General features: G+C 47.5%; 1 protein-coding gene across 4 annotated transcripts; it reads right to left on the bottom strand.

The window, feature by feature from the left end:
- Positions 1 to 26,722, bottom strand: CABP1 (calcium binding protein 1). Of its 4 annotated transcripts, none has more exons than XM_063173025.1 (8): positions 25,919 to 26,058; positions 13,382 to 13,630; positions 8,694 to 8,870; positions 5,094 to 5,124; positions 4,282 to 4,425; positions 2,914 to 3,023; positions 2,358 to 2,505; positions 1 to 620 (listed from the first exon to the last, which is right to left on the bottom strand). In XM_063173025.1, the coding sequence occupies exons 2-8, from the start codon at positions 13,424 to 13,426 to the stop codon at positions 595 to 597; spliced, it is 681 nt and encodes a 226-aa protein (XP_063029095.1). In that variant the 5' UTR covers positions 13,427 to 13,630; positions 25,919 to 26,058; the 3' UTR covers positions 1 to 594. The 4 variants fall into 4 exon arrangements, with proteins under 4 accessions (XP_063029095.1, XP_063029094.1, XP_063029092.1 ...); XM_063173024.1 differs by lacking the exon at positions 25,919 to 26,058 and adding an exon at positions 22,563 to 22,752; XM_063173022.1 differs by lacking the exon at positions 13,382 to 13,630 and having other exon boundaries at positions 25,919 to 26,696.

Below are 26,722 nucleotides of genomic sequence, written 5' to 3' on the forward strand. Positions count from 1 at the left end.
TCATTTCAACGTGCATATTTATCACTTTCCCCCCACAAGACATATATTTGAATTTACTCTTGGTAAACATAACCACAGGAGATGCAAATAAGTGTTGGGGAAGCATAAATAACTCCACACAGATAGACACACACTGAGACAGCAAACACAGACACAGTTCACCAAGGGAAACCAAGAAGTGCAGAGCACGCCCTGAGGCTGCCACCAGTCCCAATGGCTTTGCTCTCATCCACCAAGCCAAGAGGATTTCTCCTGCTTTTGCTTTGCAGCAGCTGGTGGGAGAATAAAGCTGGGGAGGAGGAGTCTAAAGTTGCAAATATCCCATGAAAGCATCATGGCAAGTCCTGGCTCTGCAGTTTCCTGCAATCTTCTTCAAGGAATGGTTCCAGTTGTAGGAAGTTGCAAGTCTTTCACAGTGTGAAAGGGTGGAGGGGCATGGGGACCACCATGAGGGAGGAGCAGCAGGTCATCTTGCAATGTCCTAATTGCAGCCAGCCGATAAACCTTCACGTAGGAACATCGGGGCTAGATGCTCCAGCCAGGTCCTCTTCTGCCCTCTCTAAGGTGCTGATTCTTCTGCAGCTGAGATAATCTTCAACGGGACATCATGCGAACAAACTCTGCAACCAACAACACAAGAGATCCCTGAGCCAGAAGGCATCCATGGTGCCCAGCCCAGCTCTCGTTCACTGGAGACAGCAGCCAGGGTGAGACTGGAGTCCCCAGGCTGCCAGCGAAGCCTGTGCACTCTGAGACTGGCCCTGAGAGCTCACATAACGTGGGCTTTAATCCTTGCATTGGATATGGTGATAAGATCCTTCCAGCAGGTCAGTTCATTGCCTTGGACTCCTTCCCAGCCACCTACGGTCCTGTTTGCACAAGCAACTCTTTGTGCAACACTACAGCCAGCATTGTCTCCCTTCTCTGTAACTTCAGGGAACCTTGATTTACAGTTTTGGGAACATGGTATGATTTCTTAGTAAGCTTGCCACTTCACAGAGATACCAGTGTGGGAGAGCAGGAGAGTTGTGCCAGTGTCTATACTGGCGTTCTTGCAGAGAAAAGTTTACTTTAAGGGACTTCTTGTTTTCAAAGATACATGTTAACTGTAAGGATGGCCTGGATCTATTTCTTGACTACCCTGCAGTTTGTGAAGTCAATTGCAGTTGTTCAAACTGAGTGTAAATGCCATCAAATATAAATGTGTTTTCATTCTGCACTTGAATTGCTGAGGAACTAATGACTCTGCAAAGAGGAGGGCAGTGGAAATTACCCCCTTGACTTCTCCTTTTCCATTGATAGAGGTGTCCTTTGACAACTAAAGTGGTAACTCACAGAGAAATTGATACTGGGATAGCATTTCATGTATTTTAGCTGTCTAACATAATTTAGCTGTGGGAAACAAGGAGAGCTTCTGTCATGTAATCAGCCAGTGCATTAGAACAACTGCAGCTACCAGATACTTTCCAGGAAGATACTGGTGGTATTCTAATATTTTGAAAGCCCTCAGAGGCTCCAGTAATCCTGAGGACTGAGATGCCTTGTCATGTAGGAGACCCAGGAATACACTGAGCCAAAAAAATTATGTCAATTTTACTTTAATTTCATAGCTCAAGTACTTCACCCTTACTGCAAAGGGACATCTGGATTTCTACCAGGGAAAAAAGCAGCCTGCCACACTCTCACACCCTTCCAGCTCTTATATCTTCTTAGCTGTCTGATATCAACTGCTTCCTTGCCAGAAACACTGGGGTCTATTAATATTGCTCCTGCCACAGCTAATGGCTAGGATAGTAGCCTAACCACTCTTTTTTTTCAAAGTCCTTCTGGCATGAAAAGTGTGAGAAGAAATTAATTATCTCTAGGATTTAACATGACACCTAGGGATCAGATATCTGCAGTATAAGTGAGCACAGTTGGCATATGACCATCTTCTGGCATAAAGGCACAGAAACAATTCTCTATAAAGGCATATAACAAAGGTGAACCAGAGGAAGTGGAAGGTGCAATGCATTCTCCAAAGCAATTCAGCCACCCCACAGCTCTTGCAATAGATTAAAAGAAAGGAAAATGCCCCATAAAACAATGGCAGGCACAGCATGTGTGCACCAGGATCTGTTTCTGTATGACAGGTTCTATCTCTTACCATGCTAGAATTATGGAGACTCAGTGAAAACTGAGATGCAGCAAGAAATGATACACAAATGAACAATTCATCTGACTGAAAAAATGAAGGTTTTTTTCTCCATACTTCAGAACCATGGGCCCTGAGCATGCAAGTCTTCCACTTCAGCTTCTGATCAGAGACTCTGACTCACTCCAGGGGAGATGGACAGCGAGCATTGATCCCTTCTCACCTTCAAAATCCACACGCCCATCTCCGTTCAGATCCACGTCCCGGATGATCTCCTCAATGTCCCGGTGACCCACCTGCTGCCCTAGGAGTTTCTTCATGGCTTCTCGCAGCTCACTGGTGCTGATCTCCCCATCTCCATTGGTGTCAAACTGCAAGTACATGAAAAATACCAGCAGGGGAAATACAGTTAAGGGAAACAGATCTTGCTGTGGATTGATTTTTGTACTGTCTTGCTCCTAAGCGCTCTGTATTTTCTCCATTCCTTCCATGTCCCTCCTTTTCCTCCTTTGAGTGTCTTTTGGATCCAGTCTGTCTTTTCTCCTCAGAAAACCCTTGCAAATGCTCTGTCTGCACCAGCTTTTCTTTTCCTTGCCTCAAGAGTTCCCTTATCTTAGCAATGTTCTCTGCTCTTCCTTTATTCCATGCCTGACTGGGCTCTTTCTAGATCTTCCACTGTGCTGCTCTCTCTTCCTCCTCTTCTCTTCTCCAGTGATTCTTCTCTCTATCCTGTCTTGTGTTGCTCACCTCTCTGGGGGCACGCGGAAGGGATCACTCACCTCTCTGAAGGCATCACGGAGTTCTTTTACACCAATCATGTCTGCAGTCTCTGCTAGAAGTTTTGGTCCCATCAGCTCAACAAAATCTTCAAAATCCACATGGCCGCCCACTTGGGACAAGATGAAAGATTGTGTGTAAGAACTCCAGAAGTTAGCCAAGACCAGCACTCACTTTGCATTTCTGTGTGTGCCACAGAGCACTTGGCCCTCCAGGAAGCAAAGCACAGAGGGTGTGGGACAGTGGAAGGAAAAGGAAAGGCAGTTTTACCCCATGTTTTCTGGATTATGGGCTGGGTAGAATGAGCCCAAACTATTCCATCCTAGGCTGTCATGGACTGTCACACCCTTATTGCATCACACAATACGTATCAGAGGCTTGATCGTTCTAGTGCTTACAGCAACTCTGCTGTGCCTGTGCCAAAGGGCACAGCAAGGGCACAGCACCATGTTCCTGCAGAGCCTGGGCACTGCCCTGCAGCACTGGTGCAGTCCTGCTCCATTACAGCAGCTAATGTATGTCCAACTGTTTATTCATTGTATTAGTTCTTTTACTTGTTAGTGCCCTGAGAGCTGTCAGCAACACTCTCAAATTCCCAAGCACTTGTGTGCCAGGGTTATCAGCTGCTTTTGTGTGTGACTGGTTGCACATGTCACAGCTGTTCTCCTTCCCTTGACCAAGTAATTTGTCCTTTTAACATAATCCTGTGTCAGAAATAACATGCACTAAATATGCCTCTCCCCACCTGGCTGAGGGTGATACCCTGCACTGCCACAGATGAGAGCTGACAAAAACGATGGTGAAAGACAAGGGTCACAAACACAGTTACAGTGAATCAGATGCATTTGTCCCATCTTTCCATGACTGCAGCAGATGCTCCCATCTGACACTGCCAGCACAGCTCGCTCACAGCCCATCCCCAGGCACACAGCAGATACACAAAAAACCACCACAGACCAACAGCCTATCCATCACCCATCTAAACAAAGCATCCCCATCTTCCCAGGCTTACTCTTCAGTCTGACACCATCTGACAACAGCTTCTATGTGACAACACACAGAACCTGTGCACCAGTGCCTGACTGCACACATTAAGGGCAATTTTATACCTGACAACATAAGCATGAAGGACAACCCTTCCACCCACTGTTCCCATATACAGTACAGTCCACACAGTCCCTTTGATAAGCAAAAACAAAGGCATTGACTTCTAGGGACCACAAACAAACAGGAGAGATGATAAGAAGTGAAAATCAAAACCAAAGGAGAGAGGGGAAAAATCCAATGGGAAAGAGGCAGCCAGAGACCAAGAGGCAATGATGCAGGGCACAGCAGCAACAGGCAGGTACAGCTGGGTGTGCATTACTCACAGTTCATGTTGATCTGCTGGGATAGCTCTATTAGCTCCATCTCAGTGGGCATGTAGCCCATGGTCCGCATGCAGTTCCCCAGGTCCCTGCAGTTAATAAACCCATCCTTGTCTTTATCAAACTCCTTAAAGGCTTCTCTTAATTCTGTGGGAAAGGAAGAACAATATTGTCAGCGACAGCTTGAAATACCTTTTCCAAGAAAACTCCCCAGAATAGACAGCACTTTATGAAGGCAGACTCTCTAAGATACTCAGTGTTTTCCCACCAGATCTCCCTACATGAGGCAATGACTGGAGCAAAGTTAAGCTCTTCTGTCAGCATTCTGTCTGCTGGCTCATTCCTGGCAGGAAAGCTTGTTCCAACTACAAGTGTCACAAACACTTCATTGCTAAACTGTGCTCCCTAAAGAAATTACAACTGGTAAGTTTTTCCAACATTTACCTCTGCACTCTATTATATAACCCCTCACTGTAGAGATCAGCAGGTAAGACAGCTTCCTTGGAGCCATATTATAGTATCAGGCTCCACAACACTTTCTGTGGGAGCTGGAGGGACAGCAATTCCCTAACAGCCAATATCCCATTACTTACTTATCCTCTCACCCTGAAGAATATGAAATGGATGCAAATTCCTTCACAGTCAGAACTTCTTCAGTTTTATACATTATTTCTTTTACTGGGATTATTTCAGTAATCATCTCCCTTGATTTGCCCCAAATAATTTTAACCCATGGGGGCCACCATGAAAGGGCCAGCCAACACATTTTCACTGGGCAGAGAGAAAGAGGACAAAGAAGGAACAACAAATTTTACCTTCAATTTCTTCTGGACGCAGTTCTCTATCCTGGAAAAAGAGAACATATTATGTTAAAGACATTTGTTGGCCACAAAATAGTTTCAAAATAGCACTTATTGGTACAAAGGGTTCTGGAACAAGCCAGAAAGTGAGAGAAGAAACAAGAAGGTGATGACATGTTTAATACCATCTACCTAGGAAGGCTTCCCAGCTTTCCTTCCCAAAGAGAGGGGTGTTAACCTGCACACATTTCTCTGCAAGCCCTCTCCCTCTCATCTGGTGGACAGGGGGATGACAGGTGGTCCCTGAACAGAATAGACCTGGACCAACACAGCAAGATTTGTGGCCTCCCCACTGATGGTATTATTGGCAACTTCATGAAGCTGCTTCATCATTCCCCAGCACCAAGTTCTGGAGCAGAGACTGTCCTTGTAGCACTTATGATCTCCTCTGGAGCTCTGATTGTATTTCTAGTGCCATTCCCGCTGACACACACAGATCAAAGCAGCTGGAAGCAGTCCTTGTAACCAGCAGGTCTAGACTATCATCTGCTCAGATCACTGCTTGATCTCTGTCCTTCTGGCAGGACAGCAACAGCCATGAGGTCTCTCACAGTCAATGTCTCAGTGACATCTCCTACAATCTGTCCCCACAAAAAGGTAGCAACTTCCCCCTTCCCCCCAGCCTCAACTCCATATACAAGCATTTTAAAACCAGTCATGAAGGCAGACACACAACATATACATCATCAAGGTCATCCACAAATGAAACAGGACAAGGATTCACCATGTTCAGGAAACACTGCAACTTCAAACATCCAATTTGAATTTCTTGGAAGAAGGGGGAGGATATAAGAGTATAGGAAAGCTCCAACACTGCACCAGGAAGAAGAGATGAGCATGGAAATGCACTGCTTTCTGGTTTAAATGCCCTTTCTAATTCGTCTCATGGCTCCCAGGCAAATCCAAATCATCTGAGAATTTGGAAACACAGAAACGCGATCTCTTTTGTCGTCTCACTCTCGGCTTTTCCCCTCAACTGTGGGGAGTTTCTCCTTGCCTTCCAGGTGTCCTCCAGCCTCACCACATGTGCCTGGAGACGGTGCCTTTGATCAGTTTGAGAAGCATGATCCTTTGCTATTTAACCACAGGCTCCTCTGGAAACTCTAATGGCAGCTGCTCGGAGTGCATAGCAAACTAGGACACACACTGGTTTACGTCTGTGCAGAAGTGGGCTGTGCCAGAGAAATGACCAGCTTGCCACTCATAACCTTCCCAGAGGCATTTCTGTGCTGGATGGAACTGTCAGAGCGTGCTGGCTCTGCTGTTTCATCCTTCACAGACCTGGTATTTTCAAACATGTCATCCCATTTGTTCTGCTTTCATCAATACCAAGTAATAAAGCAATTCAATCTCCTCAGACCGGATGCAGGAGGCATAATTGCCCTCCTGCCTTAGATAAAATAACAGAAGAAAACCACCCACAATCAGTTCCAGCACCTTGTGCACTTTATTCCATGGAGTGCAAACACTGATCCCTGGAGATAGTGGCTGGGTGCACAGCAGGTGCAGGTGCAGGTGCAGGGCTGTGAGTGCCAGCACTGCAGTGCAAAGGGTGCCATGACTCACCCATGGTAGCTGCTGTCTTGTGACAGTGGCCAGGGTAGGACCCAGGCCTTCCTCCAGCACAGTCCTCACAAGACCATCCTCCCCCTCCTCCTCCTCCTCCCTCACTGAAGACCACATTGTAACTGACATCAGTGACACCTGTCAGAAGTGGGGGCTTCTGCACTGGCTCTAATTTTGCACACCAAAGAATTTGCATTTGCCAGATACTGCAAATGCAGAAGGAGGGGGAGGTTTTATGTCCTTCCAAAAATCTGACTCAAGTGATAACTAACATCAGGAAGAGGTTTTCTGTTTTAAATTTGAAAGATTCCCTAAAATTATTAAGGAGTAAAATTGCTTGGGATAAAATGGGCTGAATCACTCTGAAGCTTTCGGAGAACATATGGGAAGAGGAATAAAACTATTCCAAGAGTTAAGATCCCAGATATGAGCAGAGGTGACCCCCAGAGAGTCCATTATACTTAATGGTCTTACTCTCATTTATTTCTGTTCTATGCACAAGAAATCCTGTTGGCCCAGAGAGTCAGTAAAAGTAAAGCTGTGTATTAGATGCACTTATTCTACATCAGGGTACTTAGAGACATCACTAATCCTATTTTGGAGACCTCTCAGGGTACACTGAGCTTCCATGGCCTAAGCAGGATGGACACTTGTCCAGCTGTCCACTAGGGAGCTGGACCTATCTCCTGTGACAGGTGGCTCTGGGCAGGTCAGCAAGTGTACCTGTGCAAGAGTGTGTTTCATGTTTTAGTGACCTGGTACAGGGACTGTGTGATCACTTAGTGGCTGAAGGTTAGGAAGAACAAAAGCCTTTTCATCAATAATGACACATAATTACTCTTTTTTGAGTTGTTGGTTGAAGCAGAGGTTTTAGAAATAAAGACCTACATGTCTCCTACAGCTGTAGATGACCATATCAACACACAAGTAAAGCAGAGGTTTCTTACAGAGGCAATAAACCTCTGGTTCTGAGGCAATTGGGGTAAGCTTTGTTTCACCACAAGAACATGGAAGGCATTGGGTGAATATCTGACAATTCACATATTCACTAGTACATATCCATAAAAAGTGTGTTAATCATATTAAATTGTTTGTCTTTAAATTCACATTGCTGTAGAAGTAGAATGTTTGGGGGCAAAAATATGTTTTAATTCTTGTAAAGACACAATATTGGGGGGCATACATACAAGCACACATGTTTATTGTTTGTGTATAAATGCATACATTGGATGCATATGAGCACCTAGTTACAATAGGTGTGACTGAATGAATAGGGGTGGTTTTGCTATTTCTCTCCCTCTATGTGGGAGGGTAATAACATTTGGTAGCCTGGCACTATTTGCAAATATAAGGAAAGCCTGATGTTCCTCAGTTTAACTGGCTGGGATTGCTGCAGTGTCAGGCTGGGTATGCCAGTGCACAAGAGATTGTGTCTGGGTATCTGTGAGGAGGCAGCTGTCTGCTTATATCTGCTGGTGCTAGTGTGCTCACTGTGAACTGATAGGAACAGTATCAAATATGGACAGCTTGTTCCCAATACAGATGCCCTGATTTGCATTTAACTGGCTATTTAGGCTTTAAATGCTAATCTGAGCTAATCAAGAGATGTGTGTCTTGCTGGAATAACAGCTTTGAGCACTGGACTTTTCCTGAGTCCATATGAATAATGCAAGTCCTGAAGTCCTAAAACCTTTTCATAAACTCATATGATTATGGCTACTCGAGTATAGACTTGGATCTCTTTTCCACAGCTTCAAGTTTAGAATCCTCCTTTCTTGGTGTTTAAGCACAAGGATATCTGCACATCCTTCAGGTTAGACATTAGCCTGTGACTGTATCTGCACTTGGAGCTGGAGCCGGGACGCTCGAGATCCAGGGCTGGGAGTTACAGAGCTGCACGCAGGCGGAGCACGGGGGCGGCTCCGCATCCCCGACTCGCGTCCACGTGGCTTTGTGCGTGTCTCGCCCCGCTGGGTGTAACTTACGTACAGGCTGCCTGTTTTCTGCGAAGCCCTTCCTCAGGAAGATGCATGCTGGCCCCAGCAGGTTGTGCATGACGGCGCAGTTCTGGGCCAGCACCATGAGCGGACCCTGGTACTCGCCAGCCGACGACCCCTCTTCGCTCGTCTGGACAGCTTTATAGCTCGTCTTCTCGTCATGGCGGATCTTCCCAGCCAACCAGCAGCAAGCAAACAACACAACAGAGGATGTTACCTCCCCATCTCGTTCCTCTGAAGTTTTACTGAACCGCCTCGCAGAGATATAATTGCTACATTTCTTTCATCTGGTGCACACTGCGTCCCCCCCACCGGCCTATTTGGATTCGTACAGAAGCAGTAAGTCCAGGAGTTCACTTTCAAAAGCTGAAAGAACAACCAACCACGAGAATTTCTCTTTGAAATGACATCAAACTCTCAGCGCTGCTCACATCTACCCAGACACAGCCCGAAGTGCCACACTCCCACGGTCAGCCCCAGAGCTAACACTGCCTTGAATGAGCTGAAAGGACAAGCACAGCCCACCTTAACAGTACGTGTGCCAAACCGTGCCCGGGCATCCCCAGGAGAGCCGGCGGAGCTGCACAAAGCCACTGCTCAGGCTCACACAGCATCACACGCTTTATCACGTTTTCAGAAGACCATTTACAGCATCAGGTGGCCCTGCCAACTGCAGGCTCACGCTGCCTTGTGCAGCTACTAATTAGTTACATCCTCAGGGCTTGAGGCACTCACTGCCTTGGCCTCTTTTAATCACCGACAGTCCCAAAGTGGAGATCAGACACGGGCACAACGTTTTTGAGTGTTTGCATTTGCACATTTTCTAAGTGCACACGTCCTGCTAAGCTAAGGCTCCAGAACAGAATCCAGCACTGGATTTTATAAGGAGGCGCTGCTTTCCTTTTATAGAAATGCATTTCCCTGGCTCTGCAAAAAACCTCTTATCCTGATATTCCCATGCAGCTATAAAAAGCCAACACAACCCACAGGACCCTCGGTTTTACAGAATAAACATTAATCATACATTAGATTCCTCTTCAGGAATGATTCTACTTTTACAGCCAGCGTTCCCAGGGGTGATCAGAGAAGCTCTGTCACTTGTCATTGTCTCTATTAACCCTTTCCTGAAAGCCTGAGGTAAATTTTCAGGCTAAAAGACCAGACACAAACACCCCCCATTCACACTTGTCTGAGACTATTGTATCTACTTGCTGTGTCTGTCATGTGCTATTACATTGCATGCATGGTTTGTAATTTGCCTTTTTGTACACAGTCTTACACCAATCTGCTCATGTATAATGTCATGTGAATATCAAGCATCAAAACAAAAATAACTCAAAAAGCAAGCCAGGGAGAAAGAAAATGATGAAGCAGAAAAGCATTTTCATTGCAGCCGTGCCTGAGAAAGGAATTGGTCTCTGATTAATTCTGACACATAGGACACTTGTCCTTAGAAAACTGAAAGATGAGCATCCATCCACGAATGGCATATTACTAGCTCAGCTAAATGTCAAGACATCTGTGTTGAGCTACACAGCTTTGTGACATCAGTGCAATGTATTTTCAAAATTATTAGCTTTATTTCCTGGCATGTTTTTCAGTTTAATATACCAAATAATATGAATCACTTAAATGCCCCACATCAGTGTTTAATTCCAGTGAAGCCACATGAAGGATGCAAAGCCCCATGGCCCCAAATGTTTGTTTGCTGACATTTCCAGTCAATAGTTTATTACCAAGCTATACAGCAGTACCTCATAATAGTCATCCCATTATTTTTCTGTCTTGATAGAGGTTGCCAGTTTGACAAAACAGTTGCCAAGAGCTACCGAGGACTGTGACCAGACAAACTGCTGCAGTGCCAGAATACCAAGGTGAACAGCTCAGCAAGGCTCCCTGCCCTGCACTGTCACTGCAGGCAGGATTTATGGCATTCAGTGTTCCCTCTGCCAGCAGTCTCACAGGTTCTCCTGCAAATATCCACTCAAGTTCCCTTCACCATGCTCCTTCTACATCGCAGAAGAGAGGGCAACGGAGCTGTGATATTGGTATGGGGCAAAGAAACATCAGCCACCCATTACAGGGGAACAGCAGTGTTCATGACAAAGAAAATGCAAGAATAGGACTGAGGAGATCAGGCTTTCCCAGTCCCTTCTTAGCAAAGGACCACGAACCTTCTTGGCCAAGTCCAGCCCTTTGCTGTGTCAGATTATGGAGTGGGAAGACACCAGGTTGATCTAGAGATGGCCAAAGGGGTGGAGAGCTGTGGTAAAGTGAGGGACCTGGATGCCAAGGCTTTTAATTTCTGCACAGCAGAAGCACACCAGGATTCACTTAATGAAGTGAATGAATGTCAAAGGGACTTTGCAGAACAGCAAACCTGGAGGGGCCTTGATCCCAACTGCAGCATCTCTTGGAGGGAAAAGCAGCCAGGATGGCTTCCACAATCGCTTGGGGGGACAACGTAACAACAAGAAACTGAAGCTACCAACAACAGTCAGGGAGTCACAGCCTGAACAAGCAAGGTACCCTGGTGTCATCCAGACCTAGACCAAGTCAGCTGGTGCATGGGAGTGAACCCCAAATTGTGGGTTGAAATCATGTATTCAAGAGTTGAGACTGTCACCCAAGAGCAGCTTCCACACGTGTTGTCTGCAGTCCCTCCTCTTCAACATTTCAGCAAAGTTAGTTTGCTCAAAGTAAAATCTGAGAAAAATTACTGGGATCATATAACAGCCAAGTGAAGTTGGGCAATGTTAAGACTGATCTGCAAAGTCTGCAGTACAATCACGTGTGTTGTGATGAAAAGAGTGGCAGAGTACCAGGACCTGTCAGGATGAGTGCCTGATTTCATAGCTCACTAGAATGATGTCTGAGAAATTCTCTGATTCAGCTTTGCAACTTTTTCTCTTCAGTCCTGACATCCCAGGCCTTGTAACTAGGCACAAAGTGAGTTATTCAAAGCAGCTTTTAGGAATAAAAGCATAAATTACCTCAAAGACTGACAACACAATTTACAGGTTCTTGAATCTATTTCGATTCAAGCAGCCTGGCTACCTGTCAGACTTTAATTGCAATCGCCTTGTACAGCTGCAGCCAACTCCTTTTATTCCAAGTTGAAGGCGACCTACAAGCAACCAAGCTGGTTTTTCATATGTGCAACATTTGGGTGAACCTGAGCTACTTCTACATCTCCCTGCAGGTCACCCTGACCTAGGACTGGTCTCAGCACTGCATAACTGCTGGGTGATGAATTTCCTCATCAAGTATCCCAGCTCCCCCACAGCAGCACTGTGCCATTACTGGCTTTGTTTACAGCAGCCAAGATAACAAGCAAATTGTGTTTCTATACAGAAGAGGCCAAAATGCAGCCAAAAGAAACTCTACGATGGAGGTCCTCTCTCTCCCAGACAGCTCCCTTGCAGAGAAGCTTTCCCAGGTGCCAAGGTCTCCTGGATAAAGCTTTTTGATGGCAGTGGCATTTCACTGTCATCAAGGTCTCCACAGAGGCAGCATCTCATTGCAATTCTCTGGATGATCAGCATAACTTTATCATTTATGGAGAATGAACTGCATAGCATTTTGCTGAGCTATTAGATTTGCAGCAATGCCAAGTGAGAACCGTGTGGCTGACAGGTACACAGTGCTGTAAGGTCTTCCTCAGTCAAACAAGAAATGTTTCTGGGGCATGTCGTTCCCATTTCAACCCAGTCCATAACAGCAGAATTATTCCTGGATCTGGATCTAGTTTGTCCCAGGACCACTGCAAAACTTCAGCACAGAGTAGACTGTGGGCTGAAGCCTAACAGATACATGTGGCAGCTCACAAAGTGCAGCTGGGCCCAAGCATGTGGACACATGGGCCACACTGATGTGCAACATGATGCACAAACACACAGCCAGGGCCCAGTGTATCCACTCACAAACAGATGCATGGACAAGCAGAACAGAGAGAAAAACATGCTTCTGTACCCAAACACATACCAAAACTAATTGTTTCATGTGTAAGGATGGATAGACATAAAAATGTGCATGTCTACACACAGACTTGTGTGAGGACATGCACCAGCAGGTGAGCACACACAGCACCATACAAGCAAGGGCATGTGTGTGATACACAGGAATGCCTTCTGCACTCACAGCAAACCTGCCCAGGCACTCAGGATGCCTGTTAGAGATGTAAAGAGCTAAGGACACACAGGTACCTCAGATGGGCCCATAGGTGTGCACACCCTTACACAGCAATGGCAACATGTACAGACAAGTGACCCTTCATGTATACATGCATTTATGTCCCTACACCCACAGCACACATGATTACTCAAGCAGGTAACTCTCAGCTGAAGCACAAGCACAAGTTCACTCCTGCCCTGACAGGAGTGTGCCAGCACACTGTGCACATCAACAAGCACATGCTTGCACGTACCCAGAGGAGAGCTGTACACACACAGTGAGCAGGACACGAGCCTATACACACATTTATTTATACATATTATGGCTCTGAGCATCCTGGGCTTTACTGGCTGCACTTGCACGAGCAGCTCTGACAGAAAAAGTCTGGTGAAGAAGCTGAACCCTTCATACTCATCTCTATGTTTCTCCCACCTCCCATTCTCATCTGCCCACAGTGTCACCCATCCCAAGAAGCAGGGCTGGATTGATTCAATTCAGGGAACATACCTTTTTAGAGAGGTTTCTCAGAGGAGACTTCACACAGTTGCCCATAATATGTTGAGGCTGCCTTTCCGGTGGACTTGGTTATAAAGGAACTGAAGCAATTGATCCCATTAAAGGTATTCCTTGGGAGCAAAGCAAGAAAGGCAGCACCAGGCAAATCCAAACAGCTACTGGCTGCTGGGGCTTTCCCTCTTCAGGGAGCTTTTTCTCTCTCTGCCTCTCTCTCTCCGTATTTTACTTTATGTTCACTTTCTTGAAGAGATGAAGCAGGAAGGAGAGGGAGGGGAGAGAAACAGACAGAAAGAGAGGGAGAGAGAGAGAGTGAGTGAGAAGGGGGGAGAGAGGGAGGCGGATGTATAATCTACATCAGATTAATGTTCAAATCCCTCCCACCCCACTCAATCTGCAGGCAAGATTGTTTCACTCATAGGAGAGGGCTGTTTCAGGGAGAATTAAAACAGAGAGGCAATGCAAGAAGTGATTTCAGTGATGAGTTCTGTGAATCTAGCTAGTTTGGGTCCCCACAGCCTCTGAACACTGCATCCCTACCCACCCCCCTTCTAACTCCTCCTGGCTTTTCAATCACCACAGCCCCAGGCTGGCCAGAAGGCAATCCACTTAGGGGCTTGGAGCAGACCACAGCTCCTTTCAGAGCAGAAATGGTCCAATTTATCTGGGTGGGACCTGTTTCAGCTTATAAATACCAGCAGACCTAGAAGTGTCTGATTTTTATTCTGTCACAGTGGAAGCAAGCCTGGAGACAGCAGTCCTGGGACCCTACAACACTCTCAGCCCCAGGACAGTAATATTTAACCACAAGGGAGAGATGTTGAGCCAGTCTTGCAGTAAAGTTTTTCCAGATTTCTGCAAGTAAAAATCAACTGGCAGTTTAACCTGTACAAATCTGCCAAAGATGGGCTCACACCCGAATCTTAAATCTAAACAGCCCCAGGTTAGATAATGTGAATCAAAGAATTTTGATGTCAGATCCATCCATTTCATTTGCAAGAGCCCAAGTCCTGAAATAAATAAGAGGCACCTGAACCTAGAGCTGGCTCTAAACTTTGGACTTTATGCCTGTAGCAGAGAATAATCGCTGAAAGAAAAGGGATGAGTCCCCAATATATTTTTTCCTGATCACAGGCTGAGCATAAGAGCATTCAGTCTGAAAAGAGATTTAAATTGAATAAAAACCACATAATCACACTCAGGCAACAGTATCTGAGCAGGATAGTGGATGCACCTTTAGCTATGAGGCACCACAGCTGCAGCTCCACAGTGATAAGAAGAATGAAGAGCTAAGGACCAGGATGACACTGATCTTACACCCTGTTATGCAGCAGGCTGCTTGGACACTCTGGTGTTGAGCTGAAAGATTTCACATCTTTATTTGCAAGTGCAGTTCCAAACAAAAGCTTCTACAAAGACCAGCTCCATAGGCTGAGGACTTGCACCAGATGCTTTTTGTGAAGCAGCCAAGGACTCGCTCTCCTGGAGGTCTAGGGCTGTAGGACAAAGGATGAACTGTCAATGTCAAAAGAAAGCAAGGATTTCTCCTTCCACCCTGATGGTGCTGTGGCAAATTAAGTATGATTCTAAGGTGACTCAACAGTTGCTTTAGAGCTTAGAGGCTTCTTCCACCTAAGGAGATGAGTCTGGGAGTATGACAAAAGTCTGCAGCTTCTCCAGTTAGCCACAGACAGAAATGCATGGCCATAGGGAATGGTGCTTCTTGCTCTTCCTTGTAATAACAACTTCCCAAGACTGAAGGCAGTGGGACAGCCTCCTCTCAGATTCCCTGAATGCCTTCTTCATTAGATGATGTTGCAGGAGCTGCACAAAGGTCCACAGGCTCTCCAAAACAAAAAGCTGCAGCAGGACATGCTGGAAGACACTCCTTGTCTGCCCCTTGTACCCAGGGCAAACTGAGAGGGGGACAGAGGGGAAGACCTCCATAGCAGAGCCCACCCATGCTAGGGTGGAAAGCAAAACTCTTCCTTGGCCTGTCTCCCTCATCAGGAGATGCTGAGGAAAAATACAGTCACTCCTTGGGGGCTGTGCCAGCCCTGGGCCTTGCAGTGGGGTCTTTGCAGGAGGATGCTGAAACTCCCAGCTGCTCTCAGGCTTCCATCTTTGGCCCTATTTCTCTTTTCCCTCTTAAGGCAGCTAATGGGAGGCTGATCTACCCTCTGACAAAGTGCCAGTCATTAATAATATCCTCTGTCAGCTGGAGCCATTCCCCAGGCTCCTTGTTTATTGACAAAGTGCTTGTCTCCCTTGAGCAGAAGCTGCCACACAGCGAGTGAGGCGCCTGGGCTCCTTCCTGAGACAAATGACTTCAATTCCAGAGCAGAGAGGGGAGAGAATTGCCTTTCTGCTGCTAATGAATCTCTCCCTGACAGGAAGCATGGAGGCCAGGAACACCCTGCAACTGAGAAGTGCCCATCTCCCACATTGTCCCAGGGAGAGGGAGGGAAGAAAGGGAGTCAGACATGTCCTGCCAGAAAAATCCATCACAGTTCCCAGACTATTGTGGGACAGCTTTGGAATACAGCTGTGGAGCATGTCTTAGTGAGCTCTAAAAGCCTCTCAATGAGATGGTGACCCTCTACTGATTTGTACCAGAGCATTCAGAGCCAGCCACTGTGTTTGCCTACTCTCCAGCTTTTCTCCCCTACAGTTACAGGCAGTTGTAGGAAATGTGCAGGGCAGAGTGAGGGGGCTGAGACTCCTGCCAGGCTTGGCAGGGAATTTGCAGTCCAGGAAGGGAAGAGGGAATGGGAGCCCATGTGCACCAGGTCTGCAGCACAGACACAATCCTCTGACTGTGTAAGAACTCCAGTGGAGCTCAAGAGGCCCAAGAGATGCAATCATGAGCAATTTTTTTATCTCCTTATTTACTCTGACTCTCTTAAGAGCAACTGGGCAGGACACCACAATCTGGCAGACAGCCCCTGCTGAGCTCTGAGGAGAAAAATCTCTCTACAGTGGGATCTTGTTCCCATCACCACCACAGGTAGCTTAAAGATAGGCAAGGAAAGTGGAGTTGGCAGAAAGGTCATTAGAAGATTAGGTTAGAAGGAACATATTTTCTCCCTTCCTCCAACTGACGCTGCTGTAAGAGAACGGGATGCTGAGAATAAGTGTGTCAGAAACATTTCTGTGTAGGTGCTGATCTGTGGGTATGCCTATATCTGGGGTAGTCAGTGTGCATGTGGGAGGGCTGCACATGCATGTATACTGGTTTTCCCACACTGTTCTTTGTGGCAATCACACTGTTCTTTTAAGGTCTGCGTCTCTGTTGTAAACTTTCTAAAAATCTGTAAGAACTTTGTGAAATGCAAGTCTCGCTGCTGTTCGTGCATCCCTCCCTTTCTCCCCAGGTCCAAGGTGGAGAGCAGAGAGCTCAAGGGATGCAGCTTGGCACAGAGCAAGGTGTCAGCTCATGGGAGAGAAGCATTTGGCACACTGACTGACCCGACCACATGGAAGGGAGAAGGCTGGCTGACTTGGCATTCAACAAGGAATGATTTAGGTGGTTTAATATGTCTGGATACTTTAAAAAGCAGCAGTGCTGTGCTTTGGGCTGGCACCTTTGGCAGAAATGCTCATTTCATAGGAAAATGTTGGAACTCCTCATAGCTAATCATTTGGCAGGTGCCAGAAGCTTTATCTAGTGGCAGCAAATATCCAACAGACACAACAGAAAAAACAAAATCAATCCAAAACATGTGACTGCTTATCAAACTGTAGCTTTGCTTGGCAAAAATTTTCAGTGGAAGTGTGGATTTGTATGGGGACTGTTCAGATGCTAGGCCTGTTTCAGTGCACAGTCCTTCATGTGCTGGAACATTACATTATTGTTCTCAACACAAACACTGCTACAGGGCAATGTCAGTAGGTAATGGGTATTGTATAGTAAAGCAGGAAAAACTCTTTCCTAGTATCTTTTCACTGAAGTCCATAGTTCTACCAAGAGCCCACTAAATGATTTAAACATTTAGTATATTAAAATACATCCCCTTATTTTATTTATCCTAACAGGGCAGGAATTTTTGTTGTACTTTTTCCTACTCCAGAGTGGAAAGTGCCCACATGGATTAATATTTTTCAAATCTGCTTCAAATAACCCTTTATCTGGTGGCTACAGATCTGTATTTTACAGGAAACGTATAGTTTTACAGAAACTGTCTTGTCTACTGAACGACCTCAGATGAGCCTAACCATTTGGAGTGGGCAACATGCTCCTGTACCAGTTCTGTCAAGGATCTTATTTTGAAGCTCCCAACCACTGGAACATGCACTGGCACTCTCAACTTCTGTGACTGATTTCTGTTTTTTCTTCTGCATCAGCTCCCAAGTGCTTTTGCTGCACATTGAGTTGTGTCTTCTAACATCAAAGGAACCTTGGATGGTTCCATATGCCAGTCAGACAAGTACAGGTCCATCTCAAGGGGGGGGCACAGGCAGGTACTGGTGGATGCAGTCCAGGTTCTCATCTAGGGAAAGGAATTCTGCAGAGAGTTTGGGAACTTTCTTTGCTGTCAGCTGTTCCAGGAGGAAAGTGTTGCTGACTCATGCTGTGCATAATATTCTCTTCCATTAGAGCAATTGGATCATAATCAATCACAAACAACAGAATGTTTATTAAAAAGACGGAGAATATTTTCTATTCCTCTCAAGGTAACAAAGCCTGGACTGCCTGTCAACTTCTGTTTGGAACAGCTCTGTCTGTAAATAGCTGGCTTCAGTTTGCATCAGATGAAAATAGATGGGAACGTGCTTTCTCCTGACACCTTCCCTGCAGATCTGATCCAAGGATTTTGCATTAGCCCAACTTCCAAGTTCCTACGCAGGAGATGCGTTGGCCAGACCACAATGTACTGTGGATATTTGCTGATGATGATCCTAAAGATCATCAATGGGCTACAAAAAGACAAGTACAAAGTACAAACTTGACAGCTCAGAAGCTGCTGTGAGGATTTGTCATGTATATGGAGCACAGAGGTTGTTTAAAATAAACCTTACGTGGTTCCTTGTCTTTGCTCCAGAATATGGGAATTTTGTTGTACTCCATCCAACTGCGACTACTGCAGAAGCAGCTAATTCTGTCTGGTTCTCTCACCTCTTTGGAAACAAGAGGGACAGGGGGTCACTGTTTAGCTGGCACACTGAGGTGCTACTGAAAATGTGGCTGATCATCAGATGAGCAGAGGCCTGGAAACCCATATCAACCAAATAGTGCAAACCAATCCTGCAGCATTACGTGAGATTTGCCACCCTAAAACAGAGATCTGCCTCACTTCTAATTTGAGTAAGGATCTGACAGCACCTTTAAAAGGACCAAACTGTGTACCCCAGGTCTCTGACTACACCTCAACACAACTGGTCCCAAAGTACCTAACAATTTGTGGTTTATTTCAGCAGAACATTGAGGTTGCTGCCGTTTTTCTACTTCCTGCCTTCAACTGTTGTGACATGATGCTTCCCAATGTTACACTATCGCCTGTTTCCTTCCAAATGCAGAGAATGTATTTTGCCTGAGTGGGATGAAACAATGCTCTGTATTCCTTCCAAAGATGGTTGCAAGATGCAAAGTACTCCAGGGGAGGAATGGGTGGAAGAAATATTAGAATATTGCTAATGTCTTCATTCTTGGGTAGCACCGAGTTCATGGTCTTATGCTGGAGCAGAACGCTACTAAAAATCTAAATATGACCATAGCTAGGACAGTTCTTTATTTTTAAGTGGAGCATTTGACTGAAGGATTACTCAGGTTCATGGACACTGCTGCTGCTCTCTGAGGTCACAGGAATGTCAGAGGATTATTGAAACGGAGCCCAAAGTTAGCTAGACATCTTTTACTGAATGTACACCATATAGCTGCTTGTTATTGGAAATCAATACCACTCATGGATGCATCAGGGAAAAACAGTTACTGAAGCTGGAATGCTACAAAGAATCACAGCTAATTCAGCTGACAACCTGCAGACCAGCCACTGCATCTAAAGCTAAACTTCCCTGACATTGTGTTGAAACCCAGGATTGCATGAAACAAAAATCAAGGTGGTAAAGCTTAACAAAATGGACAGTGGACTTATGTAAATGATGATTAATTTATTACTGAAAGCTTTTTTTTTCTTCTCCAAAGATAAACTGAATCTAACCAGAAGGTTTGTGTATTTCAGTGCATTAGATCATGCTGCTGTATATTTCATGAACAGAATATTTAATGAATGTTCTTTTAGCTTGGTTTTATTTTGATGTCTTTCTATAGCCTTTTAAAACAGATTTGTTTAAAAAGTAAATCACTGACAAAGATTAATGTTTGCTGGCAGACCTACTGTAGACAGGAGGCTTATCCATTGCCCCTTAGTGATTCTGTACGTCTGGCTCACATCCCTCAAGCTCTTTACAAGCAATAAATGTGATGAACTTTTCTCCAAGCTGAGCAAAGGGGGAACTGAGTGGATATGCTCAAGTGGAACAATGTTTCTCTGTGTCTGAGGTCATTACATATAAAAACATGAGACGTACCTTGGAAGGTGTGGCAGGTGTCAGCAGGCAGGTGAGCACACAAGCGCCGAGCGATGTTTTAAGCACAGGAATGCATAAGCGTGTACAGAGGTGGTTGTGAAGCCACACAGAAGATTTAGCAGAGGCTGCACGAGCAAGCTGTGTGTACATAGACAAGACATGTACATGAAGGCTTTTTATGTCAATCTACATGCATGGACATGGGCTGTGGCAACTCATGCAGGGATGGAAGCACGCAGGCTGTACGGGCCCCACGCAGGTATCCGGAGCCAGTGAACACGCAGCTGGGAGCGGCTCTCGCCAACTTCACGGCACCGGCGGGGCTGTCCCCGGCTCTGACACACTCACCGGGCGGCCTAGGGACAGGGCATGTCCCGGGAGCCCAGAGCGCGGCGGGTCCGTGTCAAGGCGGCTCCGCCGGGCGGGGAAGGGCCCCGGGCCGAGGCGGCGGGGCCGCGCGGGGGCGCGCCGGGGCCGCCGGAGCCCCGCTGGAGCCCCGCCGGAGCCCCGCTGTCCCGGAGCCCCGCTGGAGCCCCGCTGGAGCCCCGCCGGAGCCCCGCTGTCCCGGAGCCCGCGGCGGAGCATGTAGGGGACAGGCCCGCAGCACCGATCCCGGGAGCCCCGGCGGGACGGGCAGCAGCAGAGGGAACACCGCTGTCTGTCCGCGGGACTGTCCCTGCGGCCACGGGGATTCCCTTCCCTCTCCGCCCGTGCCCTCAGGGACCCTTCTGGGCCGGTATAAACCTTCAGAGGTGCCATAAAACACGGAGGAAAAGTCGGTGCAGGATACAGCATTTCTCCGGGTTCTTTCTGCCTCCTAATCTGCGCACCCACGCTCCATGCTCCACACGAGCCAAGACCGTGCCACGGGACCAGCACCACTCCGGCGGTCAGTCGTGCTAAGCCAGAAGTCTGTTCACCCCAAATTACTGTGCCGATTTAACAGCGTTAATGAGCAGTTTAGTTAGAGACTGTCTCAGTTTGTCACCAGCCCTGACATGCCACTGCTTCACCTGCCCTACAGATACAACACAGCACGCGAGCACTTGGAAACCCAGACCTTTCACCTTCACCTCGCCACCCCACAGCGTGACACATGAAAGTTTCCATTGCAGCCTCCCTTGCTAATACACAGGGCCAGCTGAAAACTCCCATTACTGAGGCAGGAGCCACTCTACCCTGGCAGGACTGGCCAGGGCTTTCTACTTCTCCACGGATGGATCTCCAAGAATGGTCCTGATGCAGTGACTGCTCTTGGGCAAAACGCCTGTTAGAATCAGCTGAAGCCAAAGACATTGGAGGGAACAAAGTTATCTGGCAGATGAGAACACCAGGAAGGCTGGACAAGGCATCTTTTCCCTACACGCTCTCTCGGCTGGTCAGAGGAGAATGTTCTTGACATGATTTCCACACATGCTTTCCACATTTTGTGTCTCAAAATGGGGCCACTTCTGTCATCCCAGTTTGCTGTAAGGTCCATTAAAACCTGTTAAGAACTAAAGCTCAAGAATAAAGGGAGATGAAGCAGGAAAATAAAAGGAAAATTTCACAGGAAATGCAGAAAGATTCCGTCCCTATTTTAATGGTAATGTGGACACTGACATTAAAGCAGGAATGGGAGATGGTGCAGGAGAGGCTTTAAACTCCCTGTACAAATAGGAATACAAAAGCCCCTTTGGCCACAGTGCTAACAGCAGAACCCTGTAAATATTTCATGATTCTCTACGGCAATTGTTTGACCCCTTTGATCCCCATGCTACCAGAGGCAATTGACAGAAAACTGTTGGGGAATCACTTCACTGAAAAATTTAACAGTCAGGTAGGGTGTGAAAGCTAAACGGCTCTGAAAACGTTCCGGTCTCACATGGCAGGATCGCTTACAAATTAATATTGCATAGCAAATGCCCGGAAAAAGCTGTTCTTAAAGATACCAGCTAGGCCAGCGCTGAGGCACAGGAGGAATGAAGCGATGAGAACCGGTGGCTGTCTGTGCCGCAGTCCCTGCACAGAGCCATGTGAGCCAGGTGCCAGGCGGCTGCTGCACCGTGGGCACTGCAGCCACATCACCCTGGCACTGCTGCACCGTGGGCACTGCAGCCACATCCCCGTGACACTGCTCACCCTGGGCACTGCAGCCACATCCCTGCTGCCCCAGGAATGCCACAAAACTTGCACTGCGGTCCTGCTGCCACCACACTGCTGTCCCGGTCTCTGTGCTGCTGTTGCTGCTGTTGTCACATTGATAAACTGTGTCTTGCTGCCAGGCCTGCCACCTCCCTGCCATCCCAGCTGCTGAGGGGTCACCACTCCACTTCTGTTGCTGAACTGTGATCTGTAGCCACACTAGAGACACTACAGGACTCTCTGCTCTGCAGGGGTAATAAGCATGCTCCCTTATGCTTCACAACACACTTTTGCCACTTGGCCACTCCAACACTATCCTATCAGGCCAAAATCATATGAAACATCTTCCTCGTGCTCCCTTTCTTGCCATTTCCCACTTTGCTGCATTACCATACACACATTCCTTGCCAGCTACACCGTGAATCACAGCACTACTCTCACACTGTACTGAGCCTCTGCCACTGCAGGGCCACTTTAAAACACTGCTGTCCCACTGTCCCGCATAAAACCAGCCCATACTCACACTGCACTGTCACCAGGTAAGTCTGTGGCGTTGTCCTCTTGCTAACTCAGCTGTGCTTCCAAAACTGTGGCATGGTGGTAATACTTCACTTGCTGCCTTCTGCTACAGCGGGATGGTGCTGTCAGATCAGTGCAGCCCTTTGCAAATATCACACCAGAAGTGATCACTGCTGCACAGAATGGCTCTTGTCTGCAATATTGTATTACTACACCAGTAGACTGCTGAACTCTTCTGTCAGGCTACAACACTCTACAATTACCACACCCGTGCACTGCCAAACTCCTACCACACGGCACCAGTATCACATCTCTGCTGTGCCCCAGGACTGCGTTACCACACCACTGCATTGTCAGTGCAGCTCTCCAGACGCTCGGAGCTGCACGCGCTGCATCCCAGCCCAGCAGAAAGTCCACAGCAGAGTGCTCCTCTGCAAGTGCTGCACTGAGCTGGTGGGCAAACATGTCATTAGGCTAAGATGACATCCTGGCTTATACTTAATGCATCATTACACTACCCTACTTTTGTTAATTCGTGTACCGCTCAATTACAAAATGGTAAAATATCCTAAAAGAGTATTACTGCTTAATGGTATTAGAACATCACTGCACCAATATAGCATAAGCCTAATTAATAGAATATCACTGCATCCTGTATCCTGGCAGTATCTTAGCATTCTTCTGGAGTACACACCCACAGTGCACTATATTGCTGTGCTGGTTATATAAACACGGCGCTTCTTCCTTCACTCTGTCTTTTTTTCTGCACAGCTACAAATCTGTCTCCCTCAGACACAACCCTCTAGTCCTGAACTGCTCCTTTTTGCTGTTACTGCAATAATGACATTCTCCATGGAGTCAGCCCTGCAATCTTTTCTGTGTATCTGACTGTGCCACTGTAGTGTCTGCATCTGCGACCACATCACTGCACCACCACGGCACAGGGTGATGATGTTCCACATCTGTAGAGCTGAATCAAGATAAACTGGTGCTGCTGGACCACAGTGCTCTGCTGCTGTGATATGCATCACTGTGCTCCTCTCCTATGTACTGCAAAATTACTGTTCTAACTGTTTCACACTGGGCTGTGTGGGCTAGAAAGAAGTTTTCATATTAAATGAATTATCTGCTGAGCTGTTGCTGTCTTGTAATCACAATGTGGAGCAGACTGGTGTTACAGCACCTGCAGCCTCAGACTGCAACCCTGGACGTGTCTGCACCTATGACCCTGCCACAGTTTCAAAACTTCACACACCTTTTTACACAATGCTGGGCATTTATTTCTTCATTCACAGAAACAAAATTTGTATCATTCTGTGCCATGACAGAATTTCCACACATCTTACACCTGGGTCTTTATTCATCCCAGGATTTTGATATCACTACCAAAAAAAAAAAAACAAAGGTTCACATATTTCATGTAACCAGCTCTTTGTGTATCCTAAATTATAAAAAATTATAGCTCCCCATCCTGCCCCTGTACAGGGGGATCTACTACAGCCCAGTCCTAAAAGTCAGTCCTAAAATCTCCAGTAAATTTTCATTCTGTCACAGTTCCTTCTAAGAAAGCATGTGAGACACGAATACAGAGAGAAAAATGCAATAAATAACACTACACTCCAAAAGAGAGATGCTGGTGTGTGCGTGTAAGCACCGGTGCAATGTACTCAGCGAAAAAGTGAAAATTAGAATTGTATCTCTCTCATTTCAGTAAAGGGCATTGTTGAACACCACAGGTAAATTTTGCTATATTTACAGCTTTCAGAACTGTCTTTTGACACTGGAATGTGAACAGCAGAGCAGGTAAAATAAAGGTGCTGGTCAGGTAAGGACTAAGCTCAAAACCAGAGGGGTTTCCATGAGTGGGAGATCTGGCATGAATTTGTTTGTATTTCTGATGCTTTGGGGACATACAGCTCCCACAGACTTAAAATCTTTTCTTGGATACATCTTCACTTCACTCAGAACTACAGCATAAATCAGAGCCAAGACCACGCATTTCAAAGCCTGGCGCTGGAATACGGCTTTTTGTAACCTGGTTGAGCTTCAATCTGCTGACCAGGCTCGTCCTTACTGTCACAACAAAATTTTAATCTAGACTTCGGATGCACCATTGGCACAGGGAGGGTAACACTTGTTTTAAGTTAAACACAACTGCAAAATTCCCAAACAGCAGACTGTCAGTGAGGATGGAAAAGTGTTGTGCTTTGGAGGGAACAGATGTGCTTTGATTTTTATCTGGAGAAGTCAAGATGAACAGAAGTAGACAACACTCTTGTATTAAACATAGGGGTGTATCACCTCCTTCCATCCTATGACAAAATTTTTGCTAATTCTCTCCATAATCTCAGTCTGAATGGGCTCCCTGCAAAGCCTCCCAAACACGCATTAAAAAAAAAAGGGAAGAAAAAAAAAATAAGAGAAAGACAGGAAAGAAAGAAAAGACTCAATGATAACAAACTCCAGAAATCATAACTCTGGATTAATTGATCATTTCCAGGGCTGGATGGAACTTAGCCATCCAGGCTACTGGCTTATACCTATAATTGTGCTTCTGGAAGATTGCAGTTACATTAATCTTCCCAGAGATTACATTTTCCAGTAACATCCCTAGATGTCTCTAAAAGAGAATTTCAAGCTAGTCTCCCTCTGCCTTTTCATTTTTAGAGGGTAACCGTGTTGGATAATTTCACTACCAAAAGCAGCTAAAAGCGACAGCTTTGTACCAAAAGAGCTTGCAAACACCAAAAGCATCTGTTCCATTCTAACACAGTGACTGGGAAGGCTTCGGAATTGGGTCAGGATTTTTTTTTTGTCGTCCTCCCCACTACCTTCCCCTGACAGCTTCTGCCATCAGAAATGATTCATATGCTGATTGTACAGAAATGTACCATAAGGAGATGTAAACAAATACAGCAAAGCAAGGCGGGGAGCCAGAGAGATGGAATCTAATAAGTAAATAGCTTTTAAAAATCCGCTTCTCTGACTCTCACCCTCAGCAGGCAGAGCCACAACTTCCCCCGGTGACAGGGAAAGCACCGGCACTTCCCCCGTCAGCACCGCCGAGAGCGCCCTCCGCAGCGCCCGGCGGGGCCGGGGGTTCTGACCCGCGCCCCGTCCCCGGCGCGGAGCCCTCCTGGGGCCGACCCCGCAGCGCCCCCGGCCGTGCCGCAGCGCCGGGAGAAGTTGGGCAGGGGCGCCCAGGAAGCAGTGCATTTACAGCGGCGGGCTGTGCCCGGGGCCGCGGGGACTCCGGAGCCAGGAGCCCAAGGTCCGGGAGCCGCAGGAGGAGGGGGCGCGGAGGGAAAGCGGGTGGGAAGAGAGAGAGGGGTGGGTGGCGAGGGGCGCTTTGCCCCTTACCTGGCCAAAGACCGAGCTGAGCATGGGGTGCAGCTGCTGGATGAGGGGATCCGCTTCCACTGACCGATCGCTGCCGCTGGACTTGGTGGAGCACTTGCTGCTGGATTTGGACAGAGGTGAAGCGCCTTCCGAGAGCTTCAGGGACTCTCTGCTGGACCTCTGCCTGTGACTGAAGAAAAAGTCCTCCTCTGCCTCCTCCCCATCCCTGTCTGAGAGCTGATGCTGGTCCTGGGGGTGACCGTGGCTGGCGTGCGGCGGGAGGTGGTGATGCTGCCTGGATGTCCGCACCGGTTCCTTGCCGCTGCCTCTCCTTGGACCTCCTTCCGCCGGCTCGGGCTGACTCTCCCCCCGTCCATGTGACAGCTTCCCCGCGCCCCTCGCTCCGTCCTCCCGGGCGCCTGGGTGGCAGAGCGGCCTGCGGGCACTGGGCTCCCCGGGGAGCTGCTCCTGGCTCAGCTCCCTCCCCATCTGCTCGCCTTGTCCTTTGCCGTCCCGGACGCGGCTGCCGCGGGGCTGGGGTTGGCCGCCCGCCGCCCGCCGGCTCCCCGCCGCCTTCAGCAGCGAAGTGCGGGACTCGCTCTTCGCCATGGAGGAGCCGCTCATCGCGGGGCCGCTAGAGCCGCATCCCCGGCCGGGCGGAGCGCTGCCGCTGCGGGCAGGGCTGCGGCGCGCCGCTCACAGCATGTCCTGCGGAGACCCGCTTAAATCCCGCACCGCGGCCCATGTGACAGCGCAGACAAAGGCCGCGGCAGGGGCGCTCCGGCGGGGGCTGGCGGGCACCGTCTCCCCCTCCGGGGCTCTGCC

This window comes from Melospiza melodia, chromosome 20 (genome assembly GCF_035770615.1).
Source record: "Melospiza melodia melodia isolate bMelMel2 chromosome 20, bMelMel2.pri, whole genome shotgun sequence".
Lineage (NCBI taxonomy): Eukaryota > Metazoa > Chordata > Aves > Passeriformes > Passerellidae > Melospiza > Melospiza melodia.